This window comes from Amblyomma americanum, chromosome 1 (assembly GCF_052857255.1).
Source record: "Amblyomma americanum isolate KBUSLIRL-KWMA chromosome 1, ASM5285725v1, whole genome shotgun sequence".
Lineage (NCBI taxonomy): Eukaryota > Metazoa > Arthropoda > Arachnida > Ixodida > Ixodidae > Amblyomma > Amblyomma americanum.
Genome location: NC_135497.1, coordinates 528,423,974 through 528,437,599, shown reverse-complemented (window position 1 = coordinate 528,437,599; position 13,626 = coordinate 528,423,974). Strand labels below are relative to the sequence as shown.

The 13,626-nt window shown below is 46.4% G+C and overlaps 1 protein-coding gene across 3 annotated transcripts in view; it reads right to left on the bottom strand.

Moving 5' to 3' along the window:
• Positions 1 to 435: 435 nt before the first annotated feature.
• LOC144116259 (uncharacterized) overlaps positions 436 to 13,626 on the bottom strand; it is a 79,124-nt gene continuing 65,933 nt past the window's right edge. For all 3 annotated transcript variants that reach the window (XM_077650978.1, XM_077650975.1, XM_077650977.1), the window contains exon 6: positions 436 to 604. In XM_077650978.1, the coding sequence (XP_077507104.1) occupies positions 499 to 604 (106 nt within the window). In that variant the 3' untranslated portion in view covers positions 436 to 498. The remainder of the gene's footprint in view (positions 605 to 13,626) is intronic.

The following is a 13,626-nucleotide window of genomic DNA, read 5'->3' as shown; positions in this document are numbered from 1 at the left end:
GTCTGGTGGAGCAATGAATGCTAGGCTAACTGCTTGCCTTGTTGCTCTTAGTCGTTGGCTTGTCCCTTTCCGATCCAATGATCCTGCTGCACGGTTGGAGTGAGGAATAAAGGTAGAGACATCAGAGCAACAAAAGATAACTTCGCTGCCACTGCCTGTAGAGAAACTGCCGTCACGAAAAAGGGGATTTGGACACAAAAGCAAATAGGAAATGGTGCCACTCCGCAGTCCGGCGGAGCAAAGCAGCCCGAACATTCAAATTCATGTTAGTAAATTTGGTAACCAAGAAGCTTGAAACATTACATGATACTGAATGCAAGAAAATTTTGGCAGTTTGAAAATTACCGGACCTAATTATTCCATCGTTCTAAATCCACGGAATATTCTTCCCAATATATATAGTACAGCAGCAAAGACTAACCAGATCTTCAAGAATGAGAATAAACATTGATTTTAATGAGCCAAAGAAATGCTACAGCCTGTACTAGAAATGTTACTTCAGGACCCGTATGCATGCCGGAGGTGGTTCAAGACTGCCTCCATGGGATTCGCCTGGAAATGGGGGTGCTTCACAACTTGCTCCAGGTGCTTCATGTCTTTCAATCTGCGCAGAACAAGGGGGGACATGAGGCAGGCAGCCAACTCACAGCGAGAGCCACTGGAACAAGTTTCACAGCCCTGTACCATCTCCATGCCACTCATTTAGTTGATTCAGATTCACATCAGAACAAGGGCTCTCCAACTAGCCATAAACAGTTTGTTCAGCTTGCAGAAGAAGCGGCCAATGCCCTGCACCAGACTCTGAAAAAAGCATGGCAATTCCAGGATGAACATTAAAATTCTTTCTGCAAATAACAAGACAATACCACTACCCAATGCATTCACGCTGCAGCTTTACTTCCCAAATTAAAATAGCATGGTGCAGCTTCTAAAGAAGTACTCCTTTTCTAACCGATCAGGGTTTCATACCATGTAGACTAATGGAACTGTACCACCTGCAGTATCCATTGCATCCAAATATTGCATGTATTCAATGCAGTCACGCCCATTTCTGGCTCACGTAGCTCTCTTCAAGGAATGCACAAACTTAAACCTTTGGAGAGCAGGAGCCATATTTACCAACAATCATCTCGCTATGTAACCTGTCACATGCTTCTTAAGTGTGGGCCGGAAGAAAGGACTTAGTTTCCTAAAGTTTTCTGCCAAGAGACATCACTGCAACCTTTCAGCAACATACTCAATTTACATCACACCACAATAATCTTTCTGTCCCAGACATTCCTTTCTGGATGATCACAGATTGCTCATTTCTGAAAATTTTCCAACAAGCAACCCAAGCTCGTCCCTGGCATTTTCTTTCAACAATTGCTCCAAGCTACCGAGTACAATATACAGACAGCCCCTCCTAATTTACTAGTCAAGTGAAACACTTGGTATGCTGATGCTGAATACAGTATGAACATCTCTCTCTGGCCTTTAATGCTGCTTACTGAAGCAGCAAATGAGAAAAACCTGCCACTTCTCGCAGGTGCCTTGATTTGGTATGAGTAAGCTAATAAATGTCCTCTTTAGAATGAAACATAGGTAAAACGTTTGAACTCAGAAGTGACATTTGGGATTTTCAGCCACCATGGTGGCTGTGGTTATGGCACTTGGCTGCTGACCTGAAAGACGTGGGTTCGATCCTGGACCCGGCGGTCGCATTTCCATGGCGGCGAAATTCTAGAGGCCCATGTACTGTGCAATGGCAGTGCATGTTAAAGAACCCCAGGTGGTCGAAATTATTCCGGAGCCCTCCACTATGGTGCCCCTCATAGCCTGAGTCTCTTTGCAACATTAAACCCCCATAAAGCAAACCTAAACCAAACCATTTGGGATTTTCACATTTTTCCACTCAGCAGGGACCAAGACCAAGCCAAAACTGTAGACCATTCCATCTACACCAACTAATGACCTTTGAACTGTGCCTACAGCCTTAATTCCTGAGCAGACAACTGCTACTTCAATGTGTGGCGCAATTCTTTTGAAGTGGAACAACCTTTTCGGCAAGTATTTACTTATTAACCTAGGAACTAATACCTGCACGGTATACATTTCAGTTCTTTGAATTCTTTCTGCATTTTTATCTTACAGTATTAAACAAGCTAAAACTGAATTTTTTTCTTCTAGTTGAACAATGGCTACCAAAGGTATCCTAACTGGGTTCCACTGAACCCTTGGCTTCCTTGAAGTGCTTTCCGGAGTCCCCCAAGCATTTACATTCATGCATGCCTCAACCCTTTCTTTCCTCTATACACTCCGTTTTTGGACTATTCATGCTTCAAAAGCTTAGAAGCAGGCTGTTTCACTGTACAGCCAGTCATTGTTAATTGAATTAGTGCATTTTTTTGAGGGGCTATGTATTGTCACGCTTGTTTTTGTAGGCATCTCAAGCAGGAAGGGACGGAAGCTAAGACACGCTGGTTCCTGCCTCAGTGTCTTTTGATAGCTGTCGGGGTTCCCCATGTTCACCTCAGAATACCAGTCCCAACAGCTATTCCTTGCTTTTGTTTAGGAAAGAATATAGCAGATTTACTCACATTTAACGAAGTTTTTTGCCTAAAATAGAAAAGTGACCCTCGCATTACAATTGAATATTACTTTAAAAACCCGTGTATAATAAGAGGTTTTTTTCCCCATAATTAGCGTCCTATATTTTCCGCCTCGTACTATTTGCGGATCACAAAAAAAATTTTTGAAGTTGTTCAAAGTTTTGGTTTCATTATTGTGGTGTGGCTACGGTTTGGCTTCGTTACTCTCGACAAACGACTTCACTAGGGTGGCTAGAATGGGGAGGTGTGAAGACTGCGGCGCTTCCCGTCGGCCGCGCGTGACCCCTCTGTGCACAGATGCCGCTAGGGGGAATGTGGCGCTGCTACTAGCGGCGCGGTAAGCTCTGCCAGCGGCGTCTGCCTTGCACACGCCGTAGCAGGTAGTCAGTTCAGTTCGTTTCGTCGCCTGTATTGGAGTGTTTGTAGCAGTGTTTTCTCATGCGAGGGCGAGATGCCTTCAACAGAAAAGTGGCTAAGGAAAACATTGAAGTGGCTGTAGACCATCATATCTATGCTGTGCGACACAGCGATGCACAGCTGATTTTTTACATTACAGGCTATGTTGCCAGGAAGCGTGTTTTGACAACTCAGTGTGAAGCTTGCAGACGAGCATGTTTCTGTGATAAAGGCAACATTCCAAAAGAACTTCCAGCTGAGGCAACTAATGAGAGGGACCTTGGGGCCTTTTTATATCCGTCAGTATCATTTCACAATCTTGTCAACGTCCTTGAAAACAAACTTACACGTGTTCAGCAGTACGCTCTTGCATGCCGAAGCTGCAGCAGAGATTCTACAGTCCATTGGTGATGTGCCAAAAATTGGTTGTTCTGAACATTCTGTTGCGCTGACAGCATCAGTTTGGCACATTTTTATTGCGTCACAAGGATTCGCTTTCTGCTTAAGGGTATAAATAAGAAGGATAGTGAGATGAAAAGGAAAACACTGAAACTTTGTGTGTTATAAACTTTCCCTCTAACCTGTAAATAAACAGTTTCATGGCCAGACGTGCTGCTTCACTGTCTGTAATCGTCAGAGACTGCTTACATGCAGGGACCCCGGAACTTTTTTTTGAGGGGGCAAGACTATGAGCTTATTTTGTTATTTATTTAATGCTCATTTATACAATAAATTTTATATTTTATTTCTTATTTTTTAAAGGGCAAAGGTTGATGCAAACTGTCACGTGTGGTGACAACGCTCCAGCAGTAAGGAAGACAACGAAAAACTTCCAAAAGAAACTGTTTAAGGGGCTGACTCGCGCCCACTAAGAACTGAATGACTCGGCGGTCATCGGACTGAATGCCTGCAGTACTTGGCCGCGCTCAATTTAAAGATGACAAGGAACCTTTGAGATAAGAAACCAAAAGGGACTACAACAATCTGGAAAAATGTGGAAGCATTTGCACGTGGCCACGATCAATGGAAATAAGTCTGGTCGCATCTCGCATTACAAAACAAAATGATAAAGCCGTGTGCCAGCGATTTTGAGTTCGAACGAACGGTGCAAAGATTCACGGCCATATAAACCGAATTGAAATGGGAACTTAAGCCTTAATACGCACGAGTAGTGATCAATTGCAACAAAAAGTTTGTCCAGTTTGTTTAAGTTCTGCTAATCATGATCATGTACATGGGTCAGACTGTCTGTCGACTTATGTTGGGACATGACTGGTTTAGGTTACTCATACAAAGCAACAGGCTAAGAAGCCAAATAGCTCAGCCCCACTGTGCTTTGCATTAAAAGAGTCGTAGAACTGAAGTGTTTAAATTATTTGTCAGCAATTGGAGATGGGGGGCGCTAACCCGCTGGAAAAAATGTTGGATTTTGGGGGGGAAGGACCCCCCCCCCCCCCGTTCCGGGGTCCTTGCTTACATGAGCGTCAAGATGGCATACATGCTCCAGGTTCGCAAGCGCCGACAAAAACTGGTTTGTGCGTTGGGGCGCCTTCAGCCAATGCGAGTGTAGTTTTGAGGTACAGTGGCACACATTACAGCCCTTAGAGCCTGCTCTTCTCATCGTAGTGGCTGCAATGGTGGTGCAATGTACAGAGTCAGTGCAAGTTTTAGAAATTCAGTTGGCTTAAATTATTACAAAACCTTCCACTACGGCGTACCTCACATCCTAGGCAGCGTCTCGAAATGTGCACGCACAAAACGCGCTTTACTCCAGCTATGCAATGCAAACTGGGCTTCTGAAGCAGCATATTTCACGGGAATAATGATGGAAGTTGACGAAACATTATTTTTATGGGAAAGATTCATTTTTTGACACTCACAGAAAACGCGCAATAAGCGAAAAGGGCTCATTTTCGCCTCAGTGGTAAAAATTTATCCTGCACGATGAGCTCTTTTCGGCTGCGCACCTTACCGCGCCTCTGCCGTCAGCACCGCCAAATGGCATCTGCGCGCTACGGGGCCACACTTCCCCGGCCGGTTTTTCCACCTTCCCATTCTAGCCATCTTAACTTCATGATGTCGTTTCTTTGTTGCTGATTCGCAGGGTGTGCAGGGGGGCTGTAGCGTGCCGCGTGCCTGTTGACAACGCACGTGCTTGCAAGCCACGCTTGGTGAAGTGGATGCTTTTTTCGGAGCAAGATTTCAGGGTCTCGAAAACACCACTCGGCTGCTTTCAAGCGAAATGTGACCTTAGCTGCAAAGAACATCGGCAACAGTGCAGCCGGGAGGCAGTTTGGTGTCGTCAAGGGAAGCATTCGTGGATAGCGACGACAGAAAGAAGCCCTTTTCGCGTGCAACGGAACGCGACGACGCTTTAGCGGCCGGAAGCATGGCGCAGTCCCAGAAATAGAACTTGGCCTGACGGAATTTGAACGGCAACAGCGAGTCGCGCATCTAGCTGTAAGTGTGGAGCTTAAGCAGGCAAAAGCTAGAACGCTTTCAAAAGAAAAAGGGATACCAAGCTCTGCCTTCAAAATGAGCAAGCACTGGATCCATCGCTACATGTGCCATGCTGGCTTTTCACAACGACAGCGAGCCTCGATTTCACACAAGCTGCCTGAAGCGTTTCAAGAGCTGCTTGTGAGTTTTCAGCACCATGTTATTTTTTTGCCCAAGTCGAAGAACATTCCGTTGGGCCTAGACATGCAATCGCCCCTCAACGTGCACGTGAAGGGGTCTAAACAAGTAAGCGTCCGGTCCACTGGCAACAAGAAGACGCGAGTTACAGTCATGTTATTGTCCACAGCAGATGGCCACATGATCCCCCTTTATGTAAATTTAAAGAGGAAAACAATGCCGAAAGGTGAGGAGCTGCCGAAAAATGTCGCGAGATGTCATGAGAAACACTGGATGAATGAGGATCTAGTCTTGGACTCGGTAAGGTCCGTGTGGTGTAGGTGACGTGGTGCACTGTTGTCTCTGCCGTCCATCGTTGTGCTGGATGCATTTCGTTAGCATTTGGCTGACTCAGTGAAGAGGCTGCTATGCAACTGTGGCATTGAACTCGTAATTCCAGGGCATGGATCCGACTGGTGTCGCTTAAATGGTGGCCAGACTACAGTACCAATGTTGCCAGACTGCATGACAGATTTATTACAGCCAAGTTTGACGGTCACGGTGTTGCTATTAGCGGCTGTGCGGCATGGCCACATCCTCTCCACCCGCCTCTTCAGATACTGTGTTTAACGTTACATAATGTGTGCGCTTTAGCGTTTCCTGGTATAAGTAAGGCTGCATTGCTCTGACATGACTGAAACTTTCGCTATTCGCGCCCGCTATAGCCGGCAAGCATGCGCCTCCGGCAGGCGTTGCATAATTCTAACACGCTTCCGATGGCCTTGCGAGCGCCCAATTTCAACTGCACTGCTCTGACACAACTGAAACTTTCGCTACTCACAACCACTATAGTAGGCATACATACATGTCCGGCAGGCGTTGAATAATTCTAGCATGCTTCTGACAGCCTTGGGAGCGCCCAATTTCAGCTGCACTGCTCTGACACGACTGAAACTTTCGCTATTCGTGGCCGCTATAGCCGGCATGCATTGCATAATTCTAGCACGCTTCTAATGGCCTTGGGAAAGCGCAGTTTCAGCTGCACTGTTCTGGCACGACTGAAACTTTCACTAATAGCAGCCGCTGTAGCTGGCATGCATGTGTATCTGGCAGGTGTTGCATAATTCTAGCACGCTTCGGGCAGGCTCGGGAGCGACCAATTTCAGCCTGAAACTTTTGCTATTCGCGGCCGCTAGCCGGTATACGCATATGGGTGCTGCTTCATGTTAAGAACAAGATTGGCCACCAAAATTTAAGTATTTCTAAGAGCCACATTTAATGCGGCATTTTACCCACTCTTTCGGCTAGAGGCAAGAAATTTGTATGTGCTATTAGCTAGCTTGTTTCGTGGATGCTTGGTAAGATTGCATACAATGCATGAATCAGTGCTTTTATAATATTTCTCCCTGTATACCCAACTCCACTCTAACAAGCCTGCATGGCACTGAGAGTAAAATAATAGTGTTTTACTCGCCTCTGATTTCAGATTGCATAATTAAGACCCGCAAGAAATTATCACTGCCATATGAGAGAGAATTCGGGCGGAGCGGAGAGCGGTGCCTCTGCCTAGGCAGCTCTTAGTGCCTCCAATAGAAGCCGTTAAAAAAATAGCGACAGCGGGTGCCTTCGCTGAAGCCGGAGTGCACACTCCTCTTCAAAAGGGAGTGTGGATCGGCGACAGCGGCTGCGTGGTGATGGTTTAGAGCAGGTAGCGCCGTGCAATGGCCTCCATTAGCCGCAGAAATGGGTCCTGGATCTTGGTGCGACCGTTGATGGATTTTCACCACTGCAAGGATAGGTGCGACTGCAGCAGAGACGAGCAGGCCTTCTGCCTGTTCCGGACAAGCTTGCACTTGACCTTCTGCCACGCACCCTGTCCACTGAGTGTTGGCCTCTGTCACCAGGTCGACGAAATTGGTGCTATGATTAACAGTGTGCCAGTCTAGATTCAGGGGAGCTCCGTTTACTCCTTGGAAGCTTGGGATGCAGCGGCCGCAAAGAGCGAAAGTTTGAGTCGGGTCAGAGCAGTGCTGCTGAAATTGAGCGCTCCCGAGGCCGTCGGAAGCGTGCTAGAATCATGCAATGCCTGGCGGACACGTATGCATGCCGGCTATAGCGGCCGCGAAAAGCGTAAGTTTCAGTCGTGTCAGAGCAGTGCAGCTGAAAATCCTAGACAACACCAAATGTCCTCATTCCTAACAGGACATTCTGAGTACTATTTGAGTGCGTCATGACCAAACTTCCTGATGAAGATGTCTTCAGTTTGTACTTCGCTGGATGACTCGAAGATGAAAATTGCTCAAGTGTCCAAAAAACGTCCTATCGCAGGACAATACTGTGGCACTGAACTGAGATAAAAAAGGTTTATTGCTCGCGCCCGGTTTTCATTAATTAAAAACTGCAGGCTTATTATGTTTGTTTGTTTATGGGGGTTTAACGTCCCAAAGCAACTCAGGCTATGAGACGGCGTAGTGAAGGGCTCCGGAAATTTCGACCACCTGGGGTTCTTTAACGTGCACTGACATCTCACAGTACACGGGCCTCTAGAATTTCGCCTCCATCGAAATTCGGCCGCCATGGCCAGGACCGAACCCATGTCTTTCAGGCCAGCAGCCGAGCGCCATAACTACTCGGCCACCGCAACGGCTCAGGTTTATTTATTTATTCAACAACTCTAAACGCCCTCCGGGGAGGGTATTACATAGGGGGGGGGGGGGACACGAAGCACTTTGATAACACTTTGCTAGAAAATGAAAAGGAAGATAAAAAAATAGACATCATTTTGAAGTACAGTAATAAACAATAACACTATAATGCAAATAGAAAGCGTAAAAATTCAAACAGCCGGGATTAAGAATCCAAAAACAACGCAGAAAGAAAAAAAAGAATGGAAAAAAAAACATCTGGAAGAAGGCAGTGGTATTCGAGGGAGCACAAAAGAAGATTTACTAACTCTATAAAAGTAAAGTGGTGCACAGGTGCGTCACATTCTGATGTGAGTATGCAGCATTTTGTGAAATTTGTCTGGGTGAACTTCAGTAGCAATATCTGATGGTAGGTTATTCCAGTCCCTTATGGTTCTACGTATGAATGATTGCGTGTAAAGTGATGACTGACAGACTGGGCGATTGACTTTGTAAGGATGATCACGGCGAGGGAAGATGTGGCAAAGCAGCTGAAAGAAGTCGTCATGCAAAACGTTGTGATGGTAATGCATGTGAAACAGAGATAGTCGAGCGTGTTTTAGATAAGCGTGTTTTACATGTTAAAAGATATTTGTTAAAAGATGTTTGTGTACAATAGCAATACAATGAAGGAAACCATTCTGACTAAGAAACTATATACCCTTGAGAAGATTTTTTAAGGTATTTTGGCTTTTAAACCCATTCTTATGTGCTGCATGCTTCTGGTGGGGATGGACTACTTATGTTTTAGGGCCATTAGTCCAGAAATCTCTTGCAATGAGGTGGCAGAGTTCAACTCCAGAAAGAGTTGTAGTCGTCGCTGTATGAAAATAGTGCACGCACAAGAACAGCCTGTACGTACCAAGAAATGTGGCAAACGAACCATAGGTAGGCGAACTCACTCATGAGTGGACTCACCCGAGCTCACTCACGCTCATTTCAGATCATGATCTGAATCGTGAGCGAGTCCGGACTCACAATCAGATCATGATCTGAATTGCGAGTCCGGACTGACAATCAGATCATGATCCCAGTCGTGAGTGAGTCCGGACTCACGTTCAGATCATGGTATGAGTTGTGAGTGAGTCCAAACTCATATTCAGATCGTGATCCGAGTCATGAGTCCGGACTCACATTCAGATCATGATTTGAGTCATTGTGAGTCCCGAGCTCACATTCAGATCAAGATCCGAGTCGAGAGTCCGGACTCATGTTCAGATCGCAATATGAGTCATGAGTCCAGGCTCATATTAAGATCATGATCTGAGTCTTGGAGAGTCCGTGGTCACATTCAGATCATTATCCGTCGTGGTCAGTCCGGTCGAGCTTCCTGTGCACTTGTAATACTTATCAAGCTTCTAATGCAGATGATGATGCAAAGCAATTTCATTGTTTCCTGATATGTAATTTCTGTGGCTGTAGGTTATTAAAACACGAGAAATGTTTATTGGCCACCGCGCTTGGTCTCGGTGGATATTACTTGTGTCTGGCTGTAACGCGCTTGCTGTAGTTTTTTTGCAAATTCTTAATTTGTTGCAAAACGCATGCAGTGGCCTCAGATCTTTGCCCCCCCCCCCCCCCCCCCCTCCCCCCCCCCCCCCCCCCCCCCCTCTTGAGGGGCAGCTACAGGCCTCTCATGCAGGCCTTCCTACAGGCTAGCAGCAATTAAGAGCTCATCGCATCACAGCTAGAGCATCACTTGGCTTGTGCGAAAACCGGGCCGTAGCCAGAAAGCCGTGGCAGACACGCGTGGCAGAAATTCGTGGCAGAGACCCCGCACGCGAGTGACGTCATCACCATTATTGCGACTTTCTCCTTCCGAGAATGGCAAGACGACTTCTGCGATGAATGGAAACAGGTCTGGAGGCAACCCTCCTCCTGCCTGGGGTACAATACCCCCTCACTCAGATAACAAAGCAGACCAAGCTCTAGCAAAGTTCTCAAGAAGAGAGCAGCTGACCCCCTCCGCCATATGGGCGAGATACCACTGTCCCGCATGACTTGATGTACATGTAAACAGTGGCGTGTCACTAGGAAATACGATGCGCCCCTGTCGTATTCTTGTAAACAAGGCTAGAGATTACACAAAAGGGAAAGTACTCGACACCGCGGTGATTTAGCCTTCAGTTGAATCGCTTGCGTCTACACCATCAGGCGGGACAGCAAAGCGTGGCTGGAGGCAGCAGTTCATTGCCGACTAAGTACGCGACCAAGGCAGCGAAACGTGCGAAGTGAGATGCTGCAACGAAACAACTTCACCCCCCCCCCCCAAGTCCCCGATAAAAACGCCGAGACAAGCAGTGCTCTCGCATTTATGCATCATAAGAATTGCTTAGGTGCCCGCATAATTTTTGTGAACTTGGGGGACAGTTTTCGTAGGCGGGCCTCACCTCTCTCCTACCTGCAAATGTGTGCGAGCCGCACCGCTACACAAGCATTTGTGTGTCCATGGTGAATCGGTGAAGCTTGGACCCAAGGTGTTTGGTGGGTTGATCACACGCTAGAAGGCGCAATTTTTGCTCCCGTCCATGAAGTGCGGATAAAAAAGAAAACGGCAGAGGATGCAACCCTGACAGCGAGGCTAAACAATATACTCCAGATGGGATCCATTAAGAGATAATGAGGGAGAAGGGTCGTAGAGGAGAAAAGCTGTATAATAAGAAAATTAGCTTATAACGACTATATATATAGCAGTAACGTAAATAACAGTAACATAGCAGTTCTAAAGTCCTTAGGGGAGGATCTCACTGCTCTTGAGAGGGTGTCAAACACAGAAACAGCCCGATTTAAAGGCCTGATAATAGGATTAATTCTGGAGAAAGGGTACCACAGCACAGAAACAAAAAAGGACAATAAAGGCAAAAATACTGCAACACCAAAAAGAAGTGTTTATGTTTTAAACGTTACCCAAAATTGTTAGTGAATTCTAGAGCACAAAACCACAAAAAGTACAAGTACAGGTCCCATAGTTGCCACATGTAAATGTTCTTTCAGGCGCGTAACGTGGGCCGTTGGGCGTAAAGCAGATTCATCTGTCCGATGAGTGAGCTTATAGGAGTCGTAAGTCAAGGAGAGACTGGCTGAGCCATGAGCTGAAATGGGCGACTGAGCCTGAATGAGTTGAGACTCGTGAGACGAAATGAATCAGCCCAGATGAGTTTGAGTCGAAATGAGTGAGTTCACATGAGTCGCGAGTCGAAATGAGTGAGTCCACATGAGTCGTGAGTTGAAATGGGTGAGTGAGCCCAAATGAGTCGTGAGTTGAAATAAGTGAGTGAGCCTTGATGAATCGTGAGTCGCTATGAGTGGTTGACCCCGGATGAGTGGTGAATTTGAGTGAGCCCAAGTGAGTTTTGATCATAAATGAGTTTGAGTTCATGAGTTCGAATGAGCTCAGGCCTCTGTAAGTGCAAGTGTGAGTGAGCTCGCAGGTTGACCAAACTTTTGTGAGCCTGAGTGAGCACTAATGATTTTGCCGAGGTATGAAATGAACCTATCTTGAGCATGGCGAAACTGCATAATTTGTTTGCTAGAATCCACGACAAATGAAGCAAAAAGAAAGCTGTTTGACAGCCTCTGTGCACACTCCCCAAAGTAATTAAGCAATATAATGACCCGTATTCTCTGGGCTAAATCGTCATCTGACGTCCTGAATACATAATAAGGTCCTTGAGAGGAATTTTGAAGATGTCCTGAGGCCGGACAACAGGACTATGTGAGGACTTATTGATGATCAATAGAGGACATCCTCACGACAACACAACATCCTAAAAAATTATTCCTCAGGATGTCCTGAGGATGCATTTACGCTATCCGGGATTGAAAGCTCCCGAGGCTGTTGGAAGCGCGCCAAAATTACGCAACGCCTTCCGGAGACGTATGCATGCCGGCTGTAGTGGCTGCGAAGAGGGAAAGTTTGTCGTGTCAGAGCAGTGCAGCCTTATGTAGCAGCAAACACGTTATAGCGCGTGCGTTACATGGTGTGAAACACTGTATCTGAGGGGGCATGCATGAGGATGCATGACCTTGCTGAATGCATGAGGAGGCAGGTTGAGAGGAGTGGCAAGTCGCACGGGCGCTAACAGCAACACTATGGTCGTCAAACTCGGCTGTACTAAATCTGTCATGCAGTCTGACAACATTGGTAGTGTAGTCTGGCCACCATTTAAGTTACGCCAGCCGGATCCATGCTGAATCTGGGTGGGATGACGTCACAACTACAGCCCCTTGAGATTTGTGTAAACAAACCCTTCAAGGACGCAGTCAAGCGGTGCTACGCAGAGTGGATGCGATCAGGTTAGCCTGCAATGACGCCAAATGGGCAGCTCAAGCGGGCTTCGCCAGCCACGCTGTGCACATGGATCGTGGATGCATGGGCGACCATCCCAGAAGATCTTGTGCGTCGTTCTTTTAAGAAGTGCGGCATCTCGAACGCCCTCGATGGCACGGAAGATGAGTACATTTGAGACAATTTGTCAAAGAAATGTCCGAAGAAAGCACTTCTGAAGATGAAAGTGATTGAAGTGAAGTGCGGGATGCGATTTCAATAAATGTCTTCTCTGAGCATTCATCACTCGTATTATACACGGGTAAAATTTTTTTTCCATTTCGCGTCTCAAACTTCACCTCGTATTATATTTGGGTTCGTATAATACGCAGGGTTTTTACTGTATGTAGCGATAATGGCATGCTATCTGGTATTTACACACATATTAGCTTAAAGCATCATGCAAGTTGGCCCATAACTTCGGGAAGCTGTAAAAGAAATGAAAATTTTAGAATGCCACATTGGTCAACCAATAGAAGCTCCACGCTGCAAACATTTAACAATAGCAACTGGCACAGTGCATCACATAGAGCAGCGGTGGAGCAGTGATAAACTCGTCACCAGAGATGCCACACTTGCGCACAGAGCGCGAATATAATGTATTGTCCCGACGAAGCACAACAGAACAAACGGGACGCAAAAACCTTTGTTTCATTACAATAAAGTTCAGCAGACATGCTTAACACCCGCAGCACCACAGTATGTCGCACACTAACAGCAGTAATCCTCTTCGGTTGCACGGAAAACTTGGCATTGCTACTACACGCGAGAAAGCCACTCCTACATCATTTCTTCGATTTCGGTACCCGATACATTTTACGGCAACATCCAACTCGTGTGCTGCCGTGCAATTTTTGACAGCTCTGCATGTAAGATGACGACTTTGCCATGCATCATTGAGCGAGCAGGGTTACACCGTTATGACAGAGGCCCTTGAATGCACCTGCAGCTGCCACGTCAATGCAGCACGCTGATCAAAAATGCATGCAATGAGCAGGCTACACCTTCACCG